Source organism: Fusarium verticillioides, chromosome 11, assembly GCF_000149555.1.
Source record: "Fusarium verticillioides 7600 chromosome 11, whole genome shotgun sequence".
Taxonomy (NCBI): domain Eukaryota; kingdom Fungi; phylum Ascomycota; class Sordariomycetes; order Hypocreales; family Nectriaceae; genus Fusarium; species Fusarium verticillioides.
Window position 1 is genome coordinate 1,437,255 of NC_031685.1, and position 26,101 is coordinate 1,463,355.

Consider the following 26,101-nt stretch of genomic DNA (forward strand, 5'->3'; position numbering starts at 1 on the left):
CCCCCCCCCGCCCCTGCATGCTTATATCTCAACATCTCACGATTGCAATGACATTCTTTCATCATGAAACAACATGGAGTATATCACTGACGATCGCGCGCTCCAAGTCTTGCGCAAGTTCAGAGAATCTAAGATTACTCTCGTGGAATGGGAGACTCCTCTACTAAAGCGCCTAGGCTATCCAGCTTGCACCCGAAGCAGTATGTCCCAAACGCAACAAGTCTTTCACAATGCTGACCTTTGATCGCAGGATTTTCTGTTCTTGAATCCCGACGAGCAAATCAAGAATGCTAGACACATCACTGAAACCGCTGGCTTGCGAAAGGATAACGGACCGCCAAGCTATATGGCCGAACACGTACAGAAGAGTTGTCGCTATGTCTACGGAGAGTCACGACACAAATTCGTCCTGGTGCCCATTTCCTGGACTGGTATTCAACAAAAGGAGCTAGTAGCTGTAAAGTCGCCTACGCTGCCATGCCCTTTATGGACGGTGCCTGTGCCTGCTTTTTGCGCTGCCTACTTGCGCATCCTTATGCAAGGAGATGTTGGGAGTACCATCCGTTTTATGGCAAAGGCAGATCTGGCAAGCGTCCTCGGCTACAGCATGTTCGATATGAGCTATGAAGGGGACTATATGCTCACACCGGAGGATCTAGAGGATCTAGACGCTGCTGAAAAGAAGAAAATGGCTGAAAAGGATGCCTTGGAGATGGAGAATGCTCTTAGTAGCATAACGCGATGGCAATTTACGGAAGAGACCGAGTGGGCAAGACAAATGGTACTCAACCTGGTATCTGGAAAACTGTCGTATGACGATTTGCGGACAAAAGGCAGATCATCATTGCCATTCCGGCCTTTAGCTGAGAACACGCTGCAGAAATAAATTTGTTCCACCTAAGTTTTCTGTGCTGAAGCTTCTTGTGAACTCTGGACCTTATCGCAGAGGAAGTATACCTGCAGGCTGGTTTGAAGCTCTCAGCCACAAATCTCAACTTCGAATGACACCTCCGGCTTACGAATACATCACCATAAATTGGCCACCAGGAACCTACAGTAGGAGGCACGAAGGCTTGGACCTTTGCCCTAAGTTTCACAAAGTTTAGGCGAGTTTAGAAGACTTTAGTTGACCTTTGCCCTAAATTGTATAAAACTTAGGTAAGTTCAGAGTATTCAAGTCCACCTTTAGACCAGTTTATGTTGATATCCTATCCTAGCTAAAGCCAGAAGCTTCATTACACAACCCACCAATATGACGCCGCTTCCAGTTGACATGAGGGAGGCTGCCCAAGCTTTTTCGCACATTCTTACAGATCATAACATCGACCATGCCTTCATTGGCGGTTTTGCCTTGAATTTATTAGGCAGCAACCGCGAAACCCTCGATATCGATGTCGAAGTCGCCATGGACAATGCGAACCCGAATGAGCTTCGACTTTATCTTGTGCAGCTTCTTCGCGAAGCAGATCAACGCTTTATGATTTCGGACCTCAAGCTCTTCTTTTTTCCGAATGAGCAATGGGACTTGCGAGTGCCCATCGAAACACTTGCACGCGGAACCTTAGGCCTGCCTCATCGATTCTCAATCCTGCGACCGGGAGATGGTAAGTCCAAATGCCTTCGCCTAGCCGGCCCCGCGGTCTTCCCCGTTTGCCTCTTCTTGTTTGGCCTGGTGGCCTGCAGCTGGCTTGCCTTCAGGAATTGTGTCGGGGGCCGCCCCAAGCAGAGGGCAACCCGATCCGTCGCCTATGGCTTCGTAAGGGCCTTCTTCCGGTCGGTCGGTCGGTCAGTCACTCAGCCGGTTGACCAGTCCTATAAACTTCGGCTTTGCCCAATCAGTTGACTTTGCGCTGGCAATTATATCTCTGACCTAGCTTTACACAGGCTCGATCCCTATCCTCCACCCCGGCGTTCTCATTCTCACCAAGATGAAGCGCTCATGTCAATACATCGGCAGTACGCGCCCTCAATCTGTGGTCAAGTTCAACTCTGATGTCCGCGATATTGTCTACCTACTCCACTGGCTCCAAGATCACGGCAAGAAAATCGACTTCATCAACTATGACGCAGCCTCGCCCGAGAGACTTTACGATGCTGTCCGACAGATGCGTGCTCATTGGGTTTCCAAAGGCGAAGAAACTACCGTCGAGTTGCTGGATGATGTCATGGAGGAGAGCGATAAGGTTACTATCAACAACTAGAGTTTCAGGGATGATGGATAGCATATCAGGGGAAACACATGATTTATGAGCAGGACAGCAGGCAAAATTAACTAAATGATTTTCTGGCTGTAGCTGTTATCGAGATGACTTTTTAATGGAAGGTGTGAGAACGTTACGATAGTCGGTGATTTCCAAGTATTTCATTCTCTTTAATTTATATCTTTGTCCGAGGTTGGCGTAAGCCTACTGACCAATCAGCTCGAATATTTCTGTATAAGCCATGAAGTCTGTCTTTATTTTGTAAACTTTAGTGGCTGTGGCAGCCTGAAACCCGACGTCTCAGGCAAGCAAATTTCGAGAATTGTCGAAGGGACTGAACCTTGTCAAACGACAGAATTTGCTTTCTTCGATAAGGTTGATATAATTGGCCGGGTCAATACAAGGCTTTTAGCGAAACCTAAGAACTGACGCAGTCCATGGCCTATGACGTCTCGTCTTTTGTTGCTATTAACGTGGGAATCCGGAATATCGGGCGGTCATTCACAAGACGATTGAGAATTGACATGCTGCACAGTTTTCCCAACTTGCGGCGCTGCCCATGTAGAATCTCAAGGTGTAGATGGATGGATACACGTATATGTTGACGTAATATTGGAACTATGAACTAACTAAATATGCAGACGCCTACGGGAACACTGGCCTTTCTATTACCTTGTCATAGTCCCCACAGGGTGATATATCCTTCCCCAGCTACCCGCCAGTACATCAAGGTTATCCTCCTTGTACTTCCTAGTCGTCAAGGTACACTCGGTGAAGAACTCCCTGACTACCATGAGACCCGTTTCCGACTTCCCAAGCTTCGGGGATGTGGCCAGAAGACCTTGAATGTCTTCTTTGGTAGGTATATCATGCAGCTGTACTCGAAGGTTCTCCAAACCCCTTGCCTTGTGGAGGTGCTCAAAGATATCCATGCCGAAATTCCAAAGGCTGAATGATTCCTCTATCAGGAAGGTGCTGAGAGTCTCACTGTGCGCAATGAAGATGTCGATTATCGCCTTGCTAACGTCTTCTGGATTCACAAGTGGGTCGCGTGTGAAGATGCCATCATTAGCCACCCATCGGAAAGTTTTCAGACGTGGAGCGTTCGGTTGAGCTATGGCCTGGAGATCTGAGAGGAGGAATGTCGGCCACTCACCCAAACAAAGCTCCTCCAATCTTGTGAGATGGGGCAGTAGATGGCCGAGGATGCCGTCGTGGTGATCTTCGATCACGGGGTGGTTGATATAAAGAGACCGCAATGTTTTCCCCCATGCTTTGAATCCTATCTTCAGGTCTTGCAAAGTGGCGCTCCGAACCAAGTCCAGTACCAATATTTCCAAAGCAGGAGTATGGCAAGATAGCTCCTCAAAAAACCTGCCTTCCTCTTCATAACCCGCCATATCAAGAGCCAAAAACTTGAGATTTGGGTAATCATAGTGGAGAATGTCCTTGATGCAGTCGAATGGGCCAAGCACCTCCAAGTGGCAAAGCTGTTTGGCAAACTTTGAGTATTGCTGTGGGAACTTTATCATTTGCTCTGGAGTCACGTCGTCAGGCTCATCAATGAGGACGTGGCAGCTATCATACTTGAACTTGGTGACCTTGGGACAAGCAGCAAAGATTGGGCCCATGTGCATATCCATATGTTGTCGAACGCATTCTGGGATGTGATGTCCCCAAACCAGTTCAAGACGAGTCAGATTGGTACAGAGCCTGAAAGTGCTTAGCCATGCAGTGGGATGGATGTAGTGTGGCTGGGGCTCGTATTTCAGTGACCGGACCTGATGGGCTCTGCGTGGCTCAACAGTAAGAGAGAATAAAAGCACCCAATTTGATAAGGGATTTTTCGACAGTCGCTGGGATCTCGGGTGCGTATACAAGTACTCCTCGCAAAAGACCTGCAACATTCTGCAAGTAGATGCCAGAGACTCTAAAGTCTGGGCACGTACTTTCATCTGCTCCGGGGACTTCCCATACCTATCGTTCACGAGCTGCTTAATTATAATGATATAGATCTCTGTAGGCAACCGAGACTCCATATCCTCTTGTGAGGCGCTAAGAGAATCCGCTGCTCTGCACTTTATCTCTGGTTCCTGGAGGAATGTTTCCCACTGTTGAGAGAACTTTAGCCTGCGGCGACATAAGTCGATAGCTGCCAAGGCTCGTCTCTGTGCGTCTGTGTCATAGGGTCTCTGTTCTGATATAGTGCATAGGTTGTTTGTGAGTCTCATCAAAGTCCTCGCGATCGGTGGTTTCCGGGGTTTCTGGGAACCGGCTGTGTTCAAAGAAGTGTCCATGGACATCGTGTCCTGCGGCTGGGCTTTTACGCAAGGGATTCGTAAATTGGAAGAAATTTGTTTGTAGTTGTGCGAAGAACGTGATGCGAGTATCGGCGATCAGGTCTGTGTGATAAAAAAACGCACACTTGTACAACTTATAAGTAATGATGGGAATATATATCGTCCTTGGTTAGCTTTATCTATTTATATTTACAGTATTCGCCTGCTCGAATAAAGAAGCTCTTGAAAAACTAAAGGTTCAATCGTCTGAAAGCTATTTAGAGGTCACAGGGACACTTCAGCTAGTAGTAAACCCTACAGACCATGCAGGATATAAATGTTAGTATCTGTGAACTTTGAACGCTGAAGTCTCTTGACTCCCATCAATTACCAAAAGTGAATAAACTCCGAACTACCAGCAGGCAGCAAATTGAGAAAGGTTCCTTAGTTGTTGAGAACCTTTTTCCAAGTTAACATGGCAAACAATTGAAACGCCAAAGACATTAGTGCTACCGGAGAATTGAGACTTGCAACAAAGGACCATATCGGTGACCTAAAACATATTCAAAGCATACTCTTACCAAGTGACTTCAGCCACGGGTTTTAGAGAGCCCCTAGGCAATGTGTCAATGTTGAAGCCCATAGCAGAAATAGCCAACTAAAGGGTTTTTGGAAATGTTTACATTGCCCATAAATGTGTTAAAATCTGTTCCTTTCTTCGTGCGATGGGGACGGACCCTCTTTCGACCTCTCAACCTTATCACAAGTAACTTCTCGGAACTTCGAGAAGAAAACCTTGCCCTGGTTCAACTCGCACTGCCACTGTTCTCATTTCAGCCACAATTAATGACTCATTCTTAATCGTGAAGCGTCTCGGAAAAATTGGCCAGGGCCATCGGCCTTTGCGTGAGGTTCCTGCAGATGACGTGCCCAAACCCCACATCACGACATGTCGCGCCATAGGGTCGGCTAGGGTCGTGATGACTGAGAGAGTCGCAACAGCACTGTATTCGTCATTTTTAATAGAGACTTCAATTAGTAAATCTGACTAATATGTCTAATTCACTCAGCTCGCGCCTCACCGCTTTCCTCCGGTAACGGCTCGTCGGCATACGATGTTCGACAGGGGAATCGCACAATTCCGCATTACAAATGCGTGATCAATGGATCAGATTGTATATATCTACTGGCTTTACCATACTAGATGGTCAGATAATACACCGTAGCCATTCTCACTACTAAAACCTGTCACCTCACGTTGCCAATCCACACCGTCAAAATGCCTACCTCTCTCTACGACCTCATCATCCCCACCTTCATCAAAGGCCTGCAAACCTTTGACCACGTCCTCACAAAAGCGGAGCAATACGCCAAAGAAAAGGGCCTCAACGCCGACGAAGTCTTCCCCCAAGCCAGGCTCGTAGACGACCAACTTCCCTTGGTCTTCCAAGTGCAAACTGCCACCAAGGCTGTTCAGACCACTATTGGCCGCCTAACAGGCATAGAGCCCACATTTTTCGAGGACAATGAAAAGACCATTGCCGACCTGCACGCCCGCATCCAAAAGGCTCTTGAGGCTGTAAAGAGTGTCAAGCCTGAGGATGTTAACTCACGAGAGGATGTCAAGGTGGAGCTGTAAGTTTTCCCTCAAAACTATATCCTTCGACCTTTCACTGACCCCTCAAAGCCCCCGTCCTGATAGGACCCTTACTCTCACCGTCAAGGAGGCTACACTCTACCATGGCCAGACAAACTTCTTCTTCCACATCGTCACTGGTTACTCTATCTTACGTTCACTGGGGGTACCCATTGGAAAGGGCGATTATCTTGGAAGCTTCCTTGCGGAGTATTACTAGTGGAGCAGATGGACCCTAGAATAGACAAATGAGCCAAATGAGCAAATGGCTTTCCACATGAATTTTTGCGTTTGATAATGTTCTAAGTACCTCAGCAGTGGCAAGTACACTTTTCCGCCAAGGCTTTGAACGTGACATGAATCAGAACGGCCAAGACTCCTGAGTTGGTCTGTTATGGGTTACCTATTCCAAGATGCCATTATACAGCTGACAATCTCCAAAAGTCTTTCACAATAATGCTACCGATCACTAATCATTATCATGGAATATGTTTGTGGCCACCAGGAACGCCAAGCACCCAAACTTCCGCCTCTAAGACCCCGTCGTGTTACTATTACGCGACGAAGGGTCATCATCGAACGTGGAGTGAATAATCTTGCCGTTCTTAAATACTGCTTTACTCTTTAAGCTTGAGTTGGATTTATGGCGCCATTCCAGAATAACCCCGTCCTTCTCTAAAGCAAAATTTGGCGGCTCTGGTCAAACATTGCTGCTCCGTTTATCAACCCTCGTGTAGCTAATATGAAGCTAATAACAATCTTCACGGCCATTTTGGGCCTCTTAGAACCGTCGTTGGCCTTGAATAACCAACATATCAGTGCAAACTCGACATCAGAAAGGGCAATCGCTGCCGTTGGTAAAGAGGGGCTCTCGAAACTGCACAAAGTAACTTATGAATGCCAAAGGTGAATCTCATCCTCAATACATTGCAACCATGCTTACAACGGCAGAATGTACCGTTCTCGTAGCCTTATGCAAAGCTACAATCTCATGCGTGCAGATGTATCGGCAGCAAAATCCGGAACGCAGAACGTCTCCTATGAAGTAGACTACCCGTTGCTTCGCCAACTAGGTTCTAGGTTCTCTCTGCTGGAATAAGCTCACAGCCACAAATCTCAACTGCAAATAACACTTCTAGCCTACAACTTACATATCAATACTATGATGACTGACCAATGGCTATAGTAAAATGCTGATATCATTAAAACCTAAAAGATGACTCATTTGCCCGCCATTACGGGCTATAAGAAGGTGCCTCTGACGAATCGACCGAGGTTTCCAGCCCTCACGTGAGTGCAGGATACAGATCTTGCGACTATAACTGATATATTAGACTCTTGGGGATGGGCGTCTCCTGAATTACAGCCCATGAAGCTCTCTCTCGTGGTCTGGACTGACGATAGTAGCTCTGCTTGTTTTGTCAAGGGGAACAACCAAGTCTTCCTTCCCCGGAACGTTACAGCTGGCTGTGTAGATCGTATGATTGGTTTCTCCGGTTAAAATGGGACTCTGGCTAACTGTGGAAGCTACATTGGCTGCTGATCTTGCTACTGAGGCTCTCATGATGTCTCCAGGTCTTGTCGAGCGGGTGAGTCGAGCACATAATCGACCCTTCAGATATCACGCTGACACATCAAGATTCGACGGTCCAAAAGCTCCGAAGAACGCGAGGTTGATACAAACGGCATTAAATTTCCAGCGGGTATGTGTCGAGACTCATAGTAGATCATTCTACTAAAGGATATAGTTTAGAGCAACCTTGAAAAGCTCCTCATCGTTGTCAATTCGGAGACATACCTTCCATATATCGTCCGCTCGGAAGAACAGCATCCAATCTACGGCAATGCTACGAAGGACGTATATCTTTCAAACTACAGAGATGTACAGGGAATCAAATTCCCTCACACCATCCAGACCATATACAGCTCATCTAGCCAGCGGCTCAACGTGGTTCTCGAAGACTTTGTCATTGGCAAGATCAACGCTACAGCAAAATTGGGCGATAATTTCTTCGATCTTGTTCCTCACGGCCAGAAAGTAAATATATCGGAAAAGCATCCTGATGTTCCCAGTGGTCTTGTCACAGATTATAGCACGAGTTTGCTCGGGTCGCCGGTCAAGAATGTCAGCGTGGAGGCTTTGAAATCAGCCCGGCTTGTTGATCTGCCGCAAGTGTATTGGCTTATTATCGATGATGGCCATGATCTTGGGTTTAAACAGCGTATTATTGAGTTTGAGACTGAAGTCATTGTGTGCGATGCACCGCCTCTCTGGAGTGAGGCTGTCATGGAGTGGGTTGAGAAGAATATTGGCAAGAAGGTCACCTACATGGCGCTACGTATACCACAGCAAAGATTGGCCGTTTACTAGCGACTTAGCCCTCGCATCATCATCGAGATCATAGTGGAGGGATAGCGGATTACGTCCGTGCTGGCGCCAAGTTAATCATCCCCGAGATGGCATTGGATTACTGGTCCAGCATCCCAGGAGCCGAATCCATCACTTTCAAGTACGTCGAGCCTCTAATACACTATTTCGCTGACACATTTTAGTCAAACACACCCTTTACGTTCATCGTGACAACAAGGTCCAAGCATGGTTCAACTGGTCTGATCAAGCGCCTCACGCAGCCGACTGGACTTATGTAATGGTTACAGAGCAATGTCCTGATAAAAACTCCTCCATATTTGTCTATGAGGCTGATACATGGGAGGCTGGCCTGGGTGATGATTTGGGTAATCGGCAGCAGTGTGATGCCGACACATGGATGGATTACTTCGCTACAACAGCTGATCTACACCACGGCTTTATCCATATCCTGATTTTGACATTGGCCGTTGGAGTAAGGGTGCAGCGATGTGTAATGAGTCGTCCACAGAGAAGGATAAGGATGATTAGTGAAATGAGTTATAAATTAGCTAAATACTATAGATAATGCTAATCAATTACCGGGCTTTCTGAAGACAGCAATTTGATCTCTCAATCTCATTTCTTCTTCAAGCTCTCCCAAGACCATTAACTAACAAGCATCCTGTGGCCTATGCTTTGGCGTTTCCCCCAGTTCTTGGAGTGAACACCATATCCAACCTTGGCAGTTCCAGAGTGTAACAATCTCTCAAGCCATCAATAAAAGCCTGGGGATTGGTTCCGGGTGTGAAAGCAATATCATATCTTGAGAGAATATCCATGAGCACATAGCGCATCTCCATAAGACCAAGTTGCTTTCCAGCACAAACGCCACGACCTATCATGTCAGCTATTGCTGATAACGGTAATGACGAAAACCTTACCAGTATGGAATGGAGCGTATGCCGATGCATCCTTGATCAGCTCCGGTTTAGTGGTCCATCGCTCAGGAATAAACTCGTTCGGCTTCTCAAAACAACGCTCATCTGCGTCCTGTCAGCGACTTGGTTATGTGAATGTCTGCCTAGTCATACCTCGGTACATGGTGTAAGAAGGGCTATGTATAATGGTATCTCCAGGTATGTAAACACCATCAAGCTGCATTCCTTCCGGCGGAGTCATCCTTGGAACACCTGATGGGACAACAGGATAAAGACGAAGTGACTCATCGATACAAGCTTGAAGATACTGTAGCTTGCTTAGGGAAACCAGATCATATTCGTCGTGGGTGTTCTTGTATTCATCGATCTCAGCCTGAAGTTTTGCCAGCACATCGGGGTGGAGTACGAGGTTGTGCAAGAGACAAGTCGTGGAAGAAGAAGTGGTATCACTGAGATATTAGCGCTACACGTTGATGTTCCAGGCTAGTCATACCTGCCAGCGATAACAATGAGATGAGCGTCACCACAAAGGTTATCGAAGTCCTGCTGAGTGGGCTTCTCCATCGCATCGTAATCTTCCAGGATACTACTGAACACATCTGGTTCCGCCGGTTTATTCTACACGGGTTAGTCTAGTATTGTCTTGTTCTGAGCATACATACCTTTCGTCGAGTCTCGACTTGATTCCTGATATAGGCTTGAAAAGCCAAAAACGAACTGTTCACGATTGGGATAGATGAAACAAGAGGGAAGAACCAAACCAGTCGCCGGAACGCGCCCATGAAACCCTGGGTTTTGTGGGACTCAGTGAAGAAGTTGTGTTCGACGCCGCTTTCAAGCATGTCGAAGCTTTTTCCGAAGGCAAGATCACCCATGATGTCAAAGGTGTAGAAGTTGACCCATAGGGCTATATTGAATGGTTCACCCTTTGCTTCATCAATACGGTCATTGAGAAGCTTGGTGTATTTGAGCACTCTGTGCTCATAATCGCGTAGGGCTGCTCGTGGTAAGCGCTCATCTCCTGAGGCTGGGACAATAGCGCCGTACCTTTTGTAGTGAACGCTCTATCCCATGATTTACGGCGGAGGGCATGTTCTTTCTTTCTTCGCTCAGAGAGAAGCATTACGCATGGGTGGGTGATGCCATAGAACGGTGATTTGATGACTGGGGATGAGGGAGCGTGAATGGGCCGGAATGAACTTGGTGTTGCGATTGATAGTTCAGTAGGCCCTTGGGACAGTTAGTCGAGGTCGTCTTGGTAGTTTAAGTCAACTTGCCAATCCTCACGATATCTCCATACTTCTCATGAAGCTTCTGGACCTCAAGATACATATGCTCTTCATCGACCGTAAGATAAGTAGCGTAGAATGTTGAGAGGCGAGCAAGAAATGGACCGGGGAAACGGTTCAGTCGGTGAAAAAATGCTCGATATGTCAAGATGCTGATTGAAAGACCCGTAACAAACGATGTGAACCATTTGTTGGTGACTGAGAGAGCTTGCCAGACTGAGAAAGAGTAGAGTTGGGTGAGGAACAGTGAGACAGTAACCTCATACGTTGCCCATGCCTTGATAAGCTTAACAGTCCAAAGGTCCCATTCGCCTTTACGTAGAATAAAGATATGCACGAGTACTCCGAGCATAAATGCGGCGCCAAAGGCCTGTCGAGTCTCAAGATGGGCTTCAGTTAAAAGCATGTTGGCGGTTAACGTGTTTCGTAAAACAAGATGCGACAGAAGAAAACCACTTCAGTTTCTGCGACATTTGCCAGCTTCTTGTATCTAACCTCCCTTCAGAACCCAAGACCTAATGACGAAATAGGTTGCAGGAACTTTTGGGGGCCAATATGCTTTGCAGGCTGTTGTTCAAAAAGTGGGTTGCAGTGAGCGCCTTGGCGAATTACCAACCAGCGAATACGCTTACTCAACGTCTGTATAACCCCTTCTCGAGCCCTTTGCAACGCGCTCGGCATGATGTGTTGGCTAATTGCATCAGTGGATGTTTTTGCCGGCAGGTGATGTGATTGCCTTGTGCAGGATAAATGATATCATTCGTTTGCGATTGGGCTGCAAGCAGACTCGCTGCATCTGCAGCGGCCGATAGATGCTGTAATGGGCGTGCAGCCGAGACATGATATGCGGATGCGCGGATCTGGATACTGCTTCCAGACAATGGATAGGAAGAGAAAAGACTGACATTCCGGGCCGGTTCATGATAGGTTTGGCTCAGCAATCGGTACTTTCTCTCTTTATTGCGACTTATCGTAGTTTGTGCTGTGAAGCATTTCATGTGAAAGCGCATCAAAGTGGCGTTTGGGCCCCCATACACGATGAGATCAACAAGTACATCCCGTTTTAGGCCATTTCCTAATTCAGCACCGCACGACAAAACCACCCTTTACCATTTGGAAGCCTGATTTTTTCTATATACAGTACGTTTGATTGGCTCGTGCCGTCGAGCCGGATGATCGGATGTAGTCTGCTCCGTTCCCTGTTTCTATCCAATAGCCCGCGTGAGACTGCGTTCAATAATACGAGACACTCGATATGATTTGTCAAACTCGTTAACAGATAGCGAATGGCTTGTAAAACGGAGCCTAATTACCTACGACTGGCCTATGCAGCAATAGAAGACGAAATAAGGTGCTGATATCTCACTCCCATTTTTGGATGTCAGGGCCTGCAAATCACGGCAGTAAGCCACCGATTAGCGTCGGCTCTGATTGTCAGCACTTTCGCGTTGCACGCAGAAGTACAAGTGCTCCGGTGGGGATCTCCACGAAAAGATATATGCCATCCTCGAAACCCTGAATCGCCTTTTGCAAACCGAGTGCCGCAGGTAGACAGGTGGTAGTGATCAACGATTGTCGGAACGTCTTGATATTAATGAGACTGCGGCTTAAAACCTTATCCATGATTGATTGACCATGAATTGAGTTTCAAGCCATTAAGCGAAGTCGATAACTTAGCATCGTAACTAACCAAAAGCCGTTTAGCATGAGTCTCCACGGAGATAGCGATTTATGATCACCACGGAGCATCACGGCTCAACCTCCGATCCAAAGAGGGGTTCAACATTACAGAACCTTGGCGACCAATTGACAGACGCAAATCCTTCTCAATAAACACTATTATAGCCATTTAAAAAGCCACAGAGATTACCTCTTCTTGTAAACAATAGTCTAGACTCTTAGAATATTAACCAATTCGTAATCTTCGTAAACGTTGAAAGCCATCGGGTTCCCCTCCGGTATGAGCTAAACCTCACTCACTCTCAAACTCCGTCTTTCAGCGGATCCAAGGACCATGACGGGCCCTGAACCCCAGATTTTCCTCCACCGGCGATGGCACCTTTAAATCTGGTTCCGAGAACTCGGCCTCCCAACGGCGAGGCTTTTTTTCCAAGACAAATGATGACTTTTTCCCCTCCTATTTATGGTTCCCCGCTCGTAAAACGGCCGAGGCAAAGATAAGAACGGCTTCTCCTCTTGTCATTGTCTTGAGCTGTTTGGATGCCCAAGATGATCTTGCGACCGTTGTAGACAGACACAAAGTAAGCGCGATACTGGGACAGGTTCGACGTCATGGCCGGGCTGCAGCCCGATATTTATGCAGCCATCAGCATCACTTGGGTCGCGGCCTTTCTGGCCCTCAGTCTGCGACTCAAAGCACGACGAATGACCAAAATGAACCTCTGGTTCGACGATTACTTCGCCATTATCGCACTGGTAAATTTGACTCGACCACTGCTTGGAACCAATGCGCACGTGCTAACAGTTCATTCTAGATCTTTGTATCAAGCTACTGTTCAGTTACAATCTACTGTACGCGACATCCTGCAACTCCGATCGCAATCTCTTACCTCGTCTAGGGACGCATAGCTACAACCTCGGCCAATCCATCCTCACGATCGAAGACCCAATCGAAGCGAACCGTATCCAAGACCGATCGCGACTTTTACTCTGGATCTGCGAACTTCTCTACGCCTCGTCGATTGCATTCTGCAAACTCAGCATCCTCTGCTTTTACTGGCGCGTCTTTCAGTACACCTCGATTCGATACGCCATCATTGGCTTACTTGTCGCTGTGAGCATATGGATAACTATTCGAACATTCATGGTCATCTTTCACTGCGTGCCGATTCGAGCATATTGGGATAAGAGCATACAAGGCGCTAAATGCCCATTTAACGAAGCTAATTTCTTCTTTGCCACGATTCTTATACATACGACTATGGATTGTGTTATCTTGATTTTACCGGTCATCGAAGTTATGAAGATGACACTGCCTTTATCGCAAAAGTTGGCTGTTGTTGGACTATTTACATCTGGAACCATGTAGGTTGAGCTTCTCTTGGGAATTTTCTGGTCTGACGCTTTACAGAGTTTGCGTTGCGTCGATATTTGTTTTGGTGCATTCGAAATTATATAATCCTCGAACCGACGACATCCCGAAGGATATGGCACAGAGCATGATGTGGGCAGCTGTCGAGATAAATATGGCAGTTTTCTCTGGTACGGACTGACCTCCTTTCCCCCTTCATCAAGATGCGTTGCTGATAGGTGTTCTAGCTTGTCTCCCCATGCTACGACCTATTTTTCGCCACTTTCTTCCAGGGCTCTCGACAACAGAAGAGTCAGCTCAAGCACCGATCAGCTTACCAGCCGTTGTCCTACCAGGAGTAGGGCTCACCGAAACAAGATCGAAGAAGAGGGAGTCTCGGAGGTCAGGCATGTCTAACGGGCTGTATGACCCAGAGTTGGGTGTCTTTCACGGATTTTCGGATATATCAAGCATCAGAAGCGTGGCGTCTAGATCAGAGAGTGAATCCACCCCAAGTAGTACGTAATATTAATACTATATTTACAATGAAAGCGATGTTTTAGTGACATCATAGTTCTTCGTGCTGCGACTGTCCATCTTGGGGATCTTGTCTGCGCTATCATGATTATATCTTGTAACTTTCGTAGAATGCCAATGCGAGGCACTGGTCTATGAAGTTCCCAGGAAGAGTTGACATACTGATCCATGTCGACTGAGAACTAAGAAGCCGTCTCTCGAGGCTAGGACTCCCGTTAGCCTGAGCTGTGTCTGTTCTGCATTGCATCTTTGCAGCACTTGAAGCTCGTCTCCTGCTGCTGGCGTTCATCCAGCTCGCATCTTGGCAGCCTTATCGCTGTTAGAACCGCCACTAGGTTCAGTCTATACGTTTCAGGCCATCTAGATGCGGTGCTATGCCTTGCAGGGGTTCCCAATCATACATGGTGGTAATCGTGCTCCTCACTAGTATTCGTCGATGCAATTTCTTCGCGGAACTCCCTGAACTGCAAATCCGTAGGATGCTGTCGAGTGATGCCCTCCTGTCTCTTGGCGGACTTGTTGAGGCAATACAGCTCGATATTCGCCAGGCTCGGTAGACTGATCGCTTGGGAGAGGCTTCGATGATTGAGGTTCGATCAGGAAAAGGCTAGGCGCTAATGATCAGATCCGGCCTGTAGCCTTGGCTCGTCTTCCAGATCCGTCAAGCTCTTTATTTATGTAGTTTTCGAGCCAATATCCCACTCTGTTTGGTCCGACTCGTCGGATCTACCGTCGCCGACAGTCCACGAACAAGGGCCAAGGTCGTAGTCGCCGTTTTTTCTCATCGATCATGGGAGCTTGGCGGCCGCGTTGATCTGACGCCATAGCTTCGTGAGTCTCAGAAGGGTCGTGCAGTCGAAGGTATGAAGGTTCGCCCATCTTTCATCGTTCCATAAGCTGGCGAGAAGATAAGGGCGTAAATATGAATGACAAGACCAACAAGTACAAGAAGTACCATAGCAGTAATGACACCTTTTTGTCGGCTGCGGCGGTCGAAAGTAGTGACGTCCATCTTGGATATTGACCGCCTTATGATCTATGTTGTCGTTGGTTCCAGTGGATATAAGACACAGGACGAAAGAACGGTTGGCTGACGGATTTCTTGGGGCCAAGACAACCTTTTGTAAGAATTGGGAAATTGGGTTTGGGCTGACAGGACCATCTTGTGTCATTTCCAATAGCGGCACAGACTACCAAGGTGTTGGTTGGTTGCGATGTGGAGTCACGGAGGATCCTGTGGTGAGGCTAATTGGATTTATCGTAAGTCTGAGACAGGGATCTCGGATGACATTGGTCAGACGGGACCAGCACTCAAACCGTACATCCAAGGCGTAGTACCAGTACAATTCTCCGACTCACTCTCCATTATGGTGAACTATCAATGTAACTATAGAGACGATTACTCGAGTCCTCAGGGCTGTGATCTGTGAAGAGTACGATGCGCGGTGATGTACTGTTCACGGTTCTGAAACAGCAGTGACGAGTCCAACGGACGAATGTCAGATGAAACTGATGACAGTATCAGTCCGAGCGTGCATCTTGCGCAGTCCCAACTGCAGCTGAATGTCCCATCTACGAGAAGTAACGTCAGCGCCAAGGAACCTATCCCTGGTGCTCACATGCGGCACAGTCCCTAAATACTCTTGTCTGCTTATTCCCATCAAGACAATGTTGCATCAACAGAGCGCTTTACTTGGCATCCTGATCAATTGGTCTCAGCGAGGAACCGAAGAGGAAGATTTTACGTGCCCCTGCACTTGACTCCGCTGCAGGTCGCTTGCAGTGCTGTCATTGCGATGGATCATGTTGTGTTCTAGAACGGCCATTTATGGGACGCAGACCTGATCCGGAATGTGCCAAGAAGTGTTGATCGTTAGTTTACAGCTGTTGGTGCTATCTTATCTGTTAGCGCTTCTGCTGTCCTCTAGCGATATCGGTAACAGGCCTGTTAGCTAGGATCCAATCCTCAACCAACAGTCAATAGTTGCCAAATAGTTACGGAATGGCCGGATGGCAGCTGAAGCATGGGTTGAGCAATCTAACTTCAGCTTGAGAAAGCTTATATTGGAAGTCCCCTTTTGAGTTCCGATAGTGCACCAGGTCGTTCTCAACATATTGCGTCAAGAACTGATGACTGTTGAATGCACTCGGCGGGTGGAGAGGAAGCACCCACTAATTCCTGTTGTTTACCCGGTTTCACTGGGTTACTGATCGCGTCTCAGCTCGGGACGCGCTTCTAAGCAAGCTACCCTGTATATGAGCATCTTGGTATCAAAGAGCTATTACGTTTGTCTGCAATAAGGAAGAATGTCTAAAACTCTTTGTGAGACTGCTTCCAGATCACCCTGCAGGATTAAACAGAGTACTTTTAGGAATTTTCTCGTAATTCAGCCTGGCATGGGCAACTTGACGTGCCTTCACGGTTTTTCCGTATCAATTACATCCTAGCATTTGTTACGATAGAACAAAAGGTCAATTTCAAAACCTCAAAAAGCATCGTTAACTACGAACCTGATATCACATACGAGGGTTTCATCATTGAAGATTAACTTAGCGCAATAAAATGAGAAACACACGAGATCATGAGTAGAAACAATTACTCCAGATGAAGGGGCTTGAACATGAGCCGTGAACTTAACGTAGTATTTCAGAAATGAGGGGAAGCCAGTCAATCTTGACAACAAATTTGGTCAAGGAAGGTCAATTTTCTATCTTATATGTATGGCAATACTTAAAACGTTTCTTCTTCAGGATCATTCTGAGGCGTTGGCAACAACAAACTCAAGAATGGTCAAGTTGGGGCCATTCCAATGCTTTCTAGCATGCGTAAACCATAACCCAACAGCGATAGCCAGGACAGCTACCATGACCGGACCACAGTAGTTCATGTTCTCACCAGTGACTGGGAGAGTTGATGGGAAGGGGAGGAAGATAATTACGTAGAGTGTATAAATCAGAGCAAAGATGTTGACAGGAAGGCCGAAACGACCAAGGTTCCACTTTCCAAGCTTGATAGTAGATCCAGAGAGACGAACGTAGATAATACTGGCAATGGCGATAGCGTAGCTCAGGTACAGAGCCAGAGATGAGAGAGATGTGATGGCACCGAAAGCAACGTAGGAGGTGTTTCCAATGTTGAGAAGGTTCAGAGCGCAGACAAGGAACACGGTGAGGATGATAGAACGTGTAGGTACGCGATGAGTAGGGCTGACATACGCAAAGTAAGCAGGCATACCACCATCACGAGACCAGGCCCAGGTCAGACGAGAGACAGAAGCAATATTGGCAAGGTTGACACTGAATGAGATGATGAAGAGACCTGCAATCATGGCGGTGGTGGCCTTGTTGGAGCCAGTCACGTTGAGAAGGATGGCCTGGATCTGACTGGGTTGCTCAAGCATGTCTTCGACGGAACCCATGGCGGAAATGAGAACGTTGACCATAATGAAGCCGAGCACGCCGTTCATGAAGATGGACCAGAACATGGCGCGAGGGACGGCAGACTTGGCCTTTCGAGTTTCTTCGGACATATGAATAGCACTGTCGAAGCCTGCAAACTGTTAGCGGGGCCACAATGGGAACTCTCAGAGCAACTTACCAGTAAAGCTCCAGACGCAGGTCAGCATGCCCAGGTTCCATGCGATGTACTCATTGTCCCATCCCGAAGAAATGTTGCGCTGCAACCAGAAGGACGAAGGGTTTCGAGGCCCCATAACAACAAGAACAACGACAAAGATGACGAAGAGACAGACGTGCAGAACACCAGCGACAAGCTCGACCCATGGAATAAGCTTGAAGGTGTAGATGTTCATCAGCCCATGGATCAAACACATGGCGATGACCAGAACGGAAGTATGCCATCCTCCGGCGACATAACTGGGATGATTGATGCTGATCATCGACTCGAGGAGGATGATAGTGACGTTCGCAATAGCGGCCAACAGCGACACGTAGCCAAACCAAGTAGCCCATCCTTGGATCCAAGTCGCGAATCGCTTCAACGATGGAGGCGCCATATAAAATGTCCAGTGATACTGTGCGCCCGCGACAGGCTGGATGGACGCCATTTCTCCCAACGACGCAGCCTGGGAAATGGCACCGCAAAAGACGATGATGAAGCTAAAGATAAACGTTTGGGGTCCGCCATTGAACAGGGCAAAGTACATATTTCTACGCCCATCAGCATCGCTGCGACCGTGACAGAGGAAGAGTAACTTACGAGCACATACCCTCCCATAATGCCATATACGTCAACGAAAAAGCAAAAAGCTGCGAAAAAGAAAACACTTTGCGCGTTCGCGTAACATTGTAGATGTTGGAACCCTCAGGCGGCCTAGCTGAAGCGTCAACGCTCACAGGAATAGGCTGTTGTTTGCCCAAGGCTTCCAACTCAATGCTGTTACTACCGTGCGACATCGTGAACTGCGAGCGACATTGAATGCAGGAGCCACGAACCAACAAACAAGCAGATCCTTAGGTATAAAAAGTGCCAGCACGGACCTATCGGGGAAATGCGAACGAGCTATTGCCTGAAACAAGTAAGAGAGTCTGGCATCAAAGTTGAGCGAACGGATGGAGGAGGGGAGTTAGGCGAGGCGAGATTGCCGCGAATAAGGCCGGCAATGAAATCGAACGGGTTTTTCGTCTGAGGGGATTGTGGCGTCGCAGATCATTTGCTCGTTGGGAAATATCTCGTGGAACCGCTTGAGATGTAACGCCAAGGTGGACTCGAAGGAATATTGCTAGCAGGGACCAGGCTTTATCTACCAACAAGCCACAATAGATATCGTATTTTCGTGGTCTCTTTGCTCTTTGCTCTATGATCTGTAATGAGTGAAGAGGCAAGGTAAGAGAGGAAAGATTGGCTGCAGTGCTTGGCTTACTACTCCGCATATCTTGTTGAGTGAACGGCAGGGGTTGGAATTGTCATCACCAACCTGCATACAGTAGATCGACGAGACAAGATCATCTCATAGGCTGCATTGCAGAGCAATAAATCTCCACTTGAAGACGTACAAAAGTGGACAGCACTTGAGATGCTTGAAAGATGGATGCCCGTTGGTTCGAGATAAAGTAGATATCCCAGTACCTAGAACATGAGACGGCCGCATCGCAAGCCGCTGACTTCAACGAGTTGGCCACATTATCACTACAGCTGAAAAAGTCGAAAGACGGCAAGACCATGCAATCTTTGCGTTCCATTCATGGTTCGTGCGGTATGTCTTAATTTAATTCCCTGGTCCTTCACATTCATGCTGTCACCTCACCCAATGCAACTCTATTTATTTGACAGCCCCGAATGCTACCCTCTTCCCGTCTACTCGGCCCGCCCTTGCTGTAATTACTACCATTAAAAACCAACACATCGGTTCCTTGTTTAAAGGCCGCTGAAGGGTATCGAATACTACGCAGACGATGGACCAAGTATCGCAGGCGGCTCCGCCGTTTTACCCGTTGACGGAGAGTAACCATGCTGCACTTGTTGTCATCACTGCTGTTATTTTCTTCATCTATGCGATTCTTGGAATTATTGGCAAGCTGATTATTCGGTTGAATATTACTTCTATGAAAGATTTCGACGTGGGACTGTTGATTGCTGCGTTGTTGTATTTTATACAAACAGCTTGTGTTGTTGCGTCCTGTAGTCATGGACTTGGTGAGCATCGTGATGCGCTCTCTGATGAGAATTTTGGTCGCTTCAGCAAGGTAAGTAATTTTCTGGTGAACACGGAATATTACTAATATGGTGTAGCTGATGTATGCTTCACGAATATTCGGGATTCTTGTTCATGCGACAACAAAGATCTCACTTGGGCTTCTTATTCGACAGATCGATCGACAAGGTGGACTGAATACTGCGAACATGATTCTCAGTGGAGTTGTCATCGCGTGGGCTATATCTGGAATATTTGCGACCGCTTTCCAATGCCCAATGCCGGAGCCATGGCTCGCTGAGAACGCAGCACAATGCCCGAATCAAGGACCGATCTTTGTCTACAACGGCATCATGATGATATTAACAGACATAACTCTGTGTATTCTACCGGTTGCAATGATGTGGGAGGTCCAGACCTCGATACGAAGAAAGACCATCGTCATGGCGTTGTTCGGCACGCGACTCATCGTCCCGATGCTCACGATACCCGAGCTCGTCCACGCACGATACATGTTTCACAACTCGGGCGACGTCACATGGCAAGCTGTCTCAATGATGATATGGGGTCAAATCGCACTCGGCCTCTCAGTAATCACGGTCTGCATCCCCAGTCTCAAAGGCGTAATCGACAGCCTTCTCGGTTCTACCGCAGTCGCCGCCATCAACACTCCCTACGAACTCAAAGACAGCGGTAACGGAACGGGTCTCGAAATGACAGCACTGTCGGACTCTCGAACGAAACAAACATCAAAGCAAGGCAGTGGTTTAGGCAGTGCTCTACGAAGACATTCAAGGCCGAGACATAACGACCAACCAGTGTGGCGAAGGGATGTTATGGGGGAGGTACGAACGGAAGTAGCAAGCGGAAGTGATAGTGTGACGAATTTGACAGAGGGTGTCATGGTGAATCGCGACTTTGAGGTATCTTACGATGACAGACAGACTTCAAGGGCTGATTCAATGGGATCCAGCGAAGGTGCATATCGAATGTAGGGCAGCAGAACACTTAGCATTAGTGATAACAATGGCATTATTCCTTGTCTTGATTCATATCTTGTAATTCACAACCCTCAAACGTCGGAGAATTAGCTCCCCCTCGCCTCAGCCGCACCGCGGGCGCAAGACGGTAGATCTAAGCTTCTTCAGTTCCCGCAGGATTCACTAGCGCACTCGGTTGGAAACAACTATCAAACAAAGCAAAACCATCGAGAACAATCACACAAGCGGCTGCACCCGGCTAATCCCCCAGTTCGCTGAAGATAAACTGGATCCAGGGGGGTATGTCCGTTGTGGCTTGCGACTCGCTGGCTGGGAATTACCGCCAAGGTTATCTCCGGTCCACACGGCATTGTCACAGATTAAAAAGGAACAGAACAGACTCGCGGGCCGGTCCCTGGTACCCGTGGCTTGGACTAAGGATCAATGTCTTAGCCACTGCTGACAATTCTCTTTTCTCTTTTATCTGGCGGTCAAGATTTTGTAAAATTGGTTGTGTGACATCGTTGGGAAACGTGGTTACAACGTGTTGATAGAGTTCAGTCAAATTAAAACTGCCGAGCGCCATTTTCGGTGCTCGTATTGATCGTCCACTTTGCGCGATACCTTCAGGTGCCGTTGGTGGGGGGGGTTTTAGAGGGTTATCCACTGATGCCACTTGTTGAGCCACTGTGATCCACTATCCAAATGGGTCAGTTGGGGCTGGTCGGAGCATGAATTCGTACGTAACGAGGAATCTCTTGATGATAGAACTATATCCTTGTTCCTTGCTCGTGGCTCCTCTTCGCTGTGCTTTTCGTGGCAAGACATGCGAATGGATGGGACAAGTTCTAGAAAATGGAGTTTGTGGAATGAATGCTTGCAAATATTAGGCTCATGACCCTGGATGCACTGTTGGTTGGTTTGTGTGCACATTTTATGAACGCTGCCAACAACCAAACATTTGCATGTGTTGCTGACTCAAAATTGTTAGAGTCATCTCTCTTCCCCGCCCGGAATCGGTCAAGGTTTGTTAACAACCTGCCATATCTGGATCTGTGAGTCAGCAATTGCAAGCTATGTAAACCTCATGACATCTGGTATCTTGAACAGAATCTCTCCACTCAAAACATTCATGATCAATTGACAATGACTTCACACGACGGAGAGGCCCGCAATGAAGCGGCACCATTGCTACCAAACAATGAAGAAAGATCTGTCTCAGAATGGCCAGCGAATGACTGGTGGACTGAGCTGTCGCTCATAGCACGCTATACAGTCCCTCTTGTAGCAACATATCTCCTTCAATACTCCTTCAGCGTTATCACGACAACAGCAGCTGGCCATCTCAGCCCAGATGACCTAGCTGCCGCTGCAATTGGTGTCACGACCATGAACATCGCTGGCCTCGCTCTCTACGAAGGAATGGCAACAGCTCTCGACACCCTCTGTGCACAAGCATATGGGGCTGGCAACAAGACGGGTGTTGGCCTGCATGTCCAGCGTATGCTTCTTCTCATGACCGCTGTTACCATCCCTGTTGCTGCAGTATGGATATGCTCCCCCGCATTCCTGACTCTCATCCTCAAGCAAGAGCATCTCGCCGTCAAAGCAGGCTCATTCCTCCGAGTCAGTATCCTAGGAATCCCCGGCTATGCTTCCTTCGAAGCCCTAAAGCGCTTCCTCCAAGCCCAAGGCGACTTCAACACCGGGATGGCAGTCCTGGTCATATGCGCGCCTATCAACGCCCTCCTCAGCTGGCTCTTCGCCTTCAAGCTCAACCTCGGTCTCGAAGGCGCCGCTCTCGGCGCAGCGGTAGCCAACACCCTGCGTCCAACCCTCCTCCTAATCTGCATCTTCTTCAAAAGGTCAACGCACGAATGCTGGCCTGGCTTTACGCGTCGTGCCCTGCAGGGCTGGGGACCCATGGTTCGGCTATCTGCCGCCGGATCGGCTGTCACGTTGGCGGAGTGGGCTGCGTTTGAGATCATCACCGTGAGCACGTCATACGTGAGCACGATTCATCTCGCTGCGCAGACGATCTTGACTACTACTTCGATTGTGATGTGGCATATTCCGTTTTCGCTTGGTGTTGCTGTTAGTACGAGGGTTGGACATTTGATTGGCGGTGGACATGTAAAGGCTGCGAGACGGATTACGATTCTTTATGGGATCATGTTTGTTGGTTTAGGGTTCTTTGATGGTGCGGTTTTGTTCTTGTTGAGGAATTACATTGGGCCTTTCTATGCGAGCGATGAGGAAGTTCGGAGGATTGTTACAGATACCATGCTTGCTGTGGCGGGCTTCCAAGTGGTCGACTCGATTGTTTGTGGATGCAATGGTGTGCTTCGTGGTTTGGCCAAGCAATCTGTGTCAGCATGGGTTGTGTTCTTCGTCAACTACTTTGCCGCTGTTCCCATTGCGGTCTGGCTGGAGCTGGGACCTTTGGATATGGGTCTGAATGGTGTTTGGTCTGGAATGATAGGTGGCTCTGCAGTCATTGCACTCATCGAAGTCATCTATATGATCAAAGTCGACTGGAGAAGTTCCGTCGAGGTAGTCAAGTCAAGAGAGGATTAGCTTCTCGACTCTATGATTCAACATCAATACAATATCTTGAACAGCCCTTTCAGAGATTATCAGACTTACTGCCACGACTTGCCCGTGTCACATGCAACGCCCGGAACCGAGCGTCATGGTAGTAGCTCAACAGCCTATGATCGGCACAGTTCGTTGTTTCCTCTTCGCTACTTCTCTCAATCAGCTTTCATCTGATCACGCGACCTGTTTCTGTGATTGATCATCGTTCTGTCCACGTGGTACATGACGGTTCCCAACGTTTGGGGGAATATCGTCATCGGTGACAGATCGTTGGGTCAGGGCGCGTGGGGCTCTCGACCTCGTCAATCTTCCGATCTGCACTAGATACATCACCACAAACCCAGCCAAGAAAATAGCCGCGGTGTGTGATGCGCTGGCATCATTCACACAATTGACTTCGGGCCAAGGGAAAAAGGTGCAGGTTGACCCCGCTCGATTACATGCGAAAAGGCGTAGTCATCCTATATATCTGATTTCGTCATCTTTTAGCATCCTCCGAGAATCGCCCATTAGCTTTGTTGCTCAGCTTCCAAATCAGGACGAGGGTTGCTTAAAGTGCAGATGTTTAGGACCAGTAACTTTATGTCTTTGCCGACAGCCTCGAAACCGCTTTAGAAGTAGAAAAACATGGGTAAATTTGTCGTTGCGTGTTACCTTCTCCTTTGGGCCTCTGAGTTGTCTCTTCTCGCATTTTCGTATTCTTCAAGACAGCAAATCTAAGATCCCTAGATTGCACAAGATTTCCTCTTTTCGATGGTCAAACCTTCAATGCATTTTAGAGCCAAATATCTCCGCCCAATCAATCTAAGCTTAAAACAAGGCGTACCGTTTTCAGCCCTAAAATATGAGCTGGCAATGTTATTGTTAGCGCCGAGTCGATGAGTTGTCTCCGAGCGCGGACCGATATCTCACTCATATCAAGCAACGAAGATCGCACATTTGATACTGAAATTCGCCCCTTCGGTCCCGTTGAACTCTAATTACTTTCGAGAAGGGGATGATCGCTAACAACCACTGGTAGTTTTCGCACTTATTATCTCACGTGTACATGTCATGTGCCTCAAGCAAAGCCCCTTCATGAGGGGTTAGAGGATTGAGATTATCGTGGAATGGGGAAAGAGAGTATCAGAGTATCATTGTGCAAGACAGCCATTTGCTTATAAAATGGCTTCCTTTTCCACTGACTGCCACGGCAATAATCCAGCAGCAAAAATGACCATCGTCGGATTCTTCGCGCCTCAAACCACTAATTTCAATTCTTTAACATTTTCTGATAGCTGAAATTTGCATCGCGCGCCATACTCGCATTATATTTACGATGACTTCTTCTGATATGCGCCCTTATACTACACTTATAGAATGCAACGGTCAGTGATCGAGGGCGTACCACTGGCTTGACTCTTCACTTACTTTTCAAACACATCAGGCAATATGGGAACTATCTCTACGCAAGAGCCCAAACGGTCAGGTTCAATGCATGTTGAACCTTCAGTCAGCTCAGTCACGCTGACTCACAACAAGCAGGTTCCAGATCGGCCAAAGCATGTCATAAGGCCTCGCAGAAAGGAGTCTATGGACCAGTACTTGACCGGCGTTGGTGCGTGGACTTCAACTCGGGTGATGCCAGCCGCCTAGACTCTGGTCGTCAGCTGGGAAATTTCGGAGTTATTGGCGTTTACAATACTCGTTTGTTATAGGAACTGGCGTTATGAACTAGGTGGTATAGATTCGTTCCAGATATGCCTGCAGTACAGGGAGTAGTCAAACAGGATACTCACTGCAGGTCAGTACCTGAGCATATCACAGCCCTTATTTAGTGTTTTATATAGATTGATCCAAATTCTTTATCACTTTGCCGCGTACAAGGCTCCAGCCTTTCGTGAGAACACAAGTTAAAGAAAAGCAAATTTAGAAGAAATTCATCATCTCCTATGTTGGCTTCAGTTCCGGAAGACGAGGATCAAGTGGCAGGTAATGGCCGTGTGACACAGCTGCCCGAGATGCGCCGAACGTGGGTGAAGATCTCACCCACGATGAAACACCATGTTTCAGTGGAAGACACATTTGCATATCTGCCTAATTGATCATTGGCTAAGCATCACTCCTGATAGACAGCCCCAAAGCCAATTCCCCTCAGCGACATGCCAATAGATCAGATTACAACTCGCCTTGTTTTTTTTGGGTGCCCAAAACAGCACTTTGTATCATCATCTGCTGAATCGGGCAACTCGTCTGTTGATTGTGAAATAGCCTCTAACAAGACAAGCATTTTCGTTTTATAAGAATATTTGGAGATTCGAGAGTTTTCGTATGTAAATAAAGCCACAGCCTGCTTCCACCAATGGGCTATGTGAGCGCTGTGTAACCACAGTAAGCAGCTATGCACATTGAAGACCAATTAGGATGCTTATCTTCACTTTCGTGAGCGGCTGTGTTGGGCCTCGATGATGCCTGAGCGTAGTCAAAGGGGCTTAGCCAGGCTCAATTGAACTCCGTCCACGCCGTTTCACAAGTAGCCGAAAGCCTTGCTGTCAACCTTGGATGGTTGTCAATGCGGCTGGGGCACCGAAGTCTTATCTAGAGAAGATGAGTGCCACGTGATCACTGC

At 47.7% G+C, this 26,101-nt stretch overlaps 11 protein-coding genes across 11 annotated transcripts; 7 read left to right on the forward strand and 4 right to left on the reverse strand.

The window, feature by feature from the left end:
• The first annotated feature begins 47 nt into the window (after nucleotides 1-47).
• On the forward strand, nucleotides 48-899 carry FVEG_10691 (hypothetical protein). Its single transcript, XM_018899849.1, has 2 exons — nucleotides 48-200; nucleotides 251-899. The coding sequence occupies exon 2, from the start codon at nucleotides 347-349 to the stop codon at nucleotides 884-886; it is 540 nt and encodes a 179-aa protein (XP_018758001.1). The 5' UTR covers nucleotides 48-200; nucleotides 251-346; the 3' UTR covers nucleotides 887-899.
• Nucleotides 900-1,252: 353 nt separating this feature from the next.
• Nucleotides 1,253-2,201, forward strand: FVEG_10690 (hypothetical protein; the record flags this gene model as incomplete). Its single annotated transcript, XM_018899848.1, has 2 exons — nucleotides 1,253-1,604; nucleotides 1,885-2,201. 2 exons carry the CDS (start codon nucleotides 1,253-1,255, stop codon nucleotides 2,199-2,201), a joined length of 669 nt encoding a protein of 222 aa, XP_018758000.1.
• A 668-nt stretch (nucleotides 2,202-2,869) lies between these two features.
• On the reverse strand, nucleotides 2,870-4,504 carry FVEG_10689 (hypothetical protein; the record flags this gene model as incomplete). The annotated part of the gene is made up of 1 exon (XM_018899847.1): nucleotides 2,870-4,504. One exon carries the CDS (start codon nucleotides 4,502-4,504, stop codon nucleotides 2,870-2,872), a length of 1,635 nt encoding a protein of 544 aa, XP_018757999.1.
• A 1,197-nt stretch (nucleotides 4,505-5,701) lies between these two features.
• On the forward strand, nucleotides 5,702-6,441 carry FVEG_10688 (hypothetical protein). Its single transcript, XM_018899846.1, has 2 exons — nucleotides 5,702-6,115; nucleotides 6,168-6,441. The coding sequence occupies exons 1-2, from the start codon at nucleotides 5,760-5,762 to the stop codon at nucleotides 6,334-6,336; spliced, it is 525 nt and encodes a 174-aa protein (XP_018757998.1). The 5' UTR covers nucleotides 5,702-5,759; the 3' UTR covers nucleotides 6,337-6,441.
• Nucleotides 6,442-7,618: 1,177 nt separating this feature from the next.
• Nucleotides 7,619-9,078, forward strand: FVEG_10687 (hypothetical protein; the record flags this gene model as incomplete). The annotated part of the gene is made up of 5 exons (XM_018899845.1): nucleotides 7,619-7,705; nucleotides 7,756-7,788; nucleotides 7,870-8,455; nucleotides 8,670-8,959; nucleotides 9,049-9,078. 5 exons carry the CDS (start codon nucleotides 7,619-7,621, stop codon nucleotides 9,076-9,078), a joined length of 1,026 nt encoding a protein of 341 aa, XP_018757997.1.
• A 77-nt stretch (nucleotides 9,079-9,155) lies between these two features.
• Nucleotides 9,156-10,527, reverse strand: FVEG_16863 (hypothetical protein; the record flags this gene model as incomplete). Its single annotated transcript, XM_018906100.1, has 6 exons — nucleotides 9,156-9,361; nucleotides 9,408-9,509; nucleotides 9,558-9,853; nucleotides 9,898-10,022; nucleotides 10,067-10,401; nucleotides 10,452-10,527. The coding sequence occupies 6 exons, from the start codon at nucleotides 10,525-10,527 to the stop codon at nucleotides 9,156-9,158; spliced, it is 1,140 nt and encodes a 379-aa protein (XP_018757996.1).
• Nucleotides 10,528-10,667: 140 nt separating this feature from the next.
• FVEG_16862 (hypothetical protein) lies at nucleotides 10,668-11,099 on the reverse strand (the record flags this gene model as incomplete). The annotated part of the gene is made up of 1 exon (XM_018906099.1): nucleotides 10,668-11,099. One exon carries the CDS (start codon nucleotides 11,097-11,099, stop codon nucleotides 10,668-10,670), a length of 432 nt encoding a protein of 143 aa, XP_018757995.1.
• Nucleotides 11,100-12,985: 1,886 nt separating this feature from the next.
• FVEG_10684 (hypothetical protein) lies at nucleotides 12,986-13,742 on the forward strand (the record flags this gene model as incomplete). Its single annotated transcript, XM_018899844.1, has 3 exons — nucleotides 12,986-13,129; nucleotides 13,189-13,225; nucleotides 13,273-13,742. The coding sequence occupies 3 exons, from the start codon at nucleotides 12,986-12,988 to the stop codon at nucleotides 13,740-13,742; spliced, it is 651 nt and encodes a 216-aa protein (XP_018757994.1).
• Nucleotides 13,743-16,952: 3,210 nt separating this feature from the next.
• Nucleotides 16,953-18,773, reverse strand: FVEG_10683 (hypothetical protein). The gene is made up of 3 exons (XM_018899843.1): nucleotides 18,481-18,773; nucleotides 17,860-18,431; nucleotides 16,953-17,811 (listed from the first exon to the last, which is right to left on the reverse strand). The coding sequence occupies exons 1-3, from the start codon at nucleotides 18,675-18,677 to the stop codon at nucleotides 17,015-17,017; spliced, it is 1,566 nt and encodes a 521-aa protein (XP_018757993.1). The 5' UTR covers nucleotides 18,678-18,773; the 3' UTR covers nucleotides 16,953-17,014.
• Nucleotides 18,774-19,676: 903 nt separating this feature from the next.
• Nucleotides 19,677-20,912, forward strand: FVEG_10682 (hypothetical protein; the record flags this gene model as incomplete). The annotated part of the gene is made up of 2 exons (XM_018899842.1): nucleotides 19,677-19,967; nucleotides 20,014-20,912. The coding sequence occupies 2 exons, from the start codon at nucleotides 19,677-19,679 to the stop codon at nucleotides 20,908-20,910; spliced, it is 1,188 nt and encodes a 395-aa protein (XP_018757992.1). The 3' UTR covers nucleotides 20,911-20,912.
• A 1,033-nt stretch (nucleotides 20,913-21,945) lies between these two features.
• Nucleotides 21,946-23,664, forward strand: FVEG_10681 (hypothetical protein). The gene has a single exon (XM_018899841.1). The coding sequence runs from the start codon at nucleotides 22,042-22,044 to the stop codon at nucleotides 23,470-23,472; it is 1,431 nt and encodes a 476-aa protein (XP_018757991.1). The 5' UTR covers nucleotides 21,946-22,041; the 3' UTR covers nucleotides 23,473-23,664.
• Nucleotides 23,665-26,101: the final 2,437 nt, after the last annotated feature.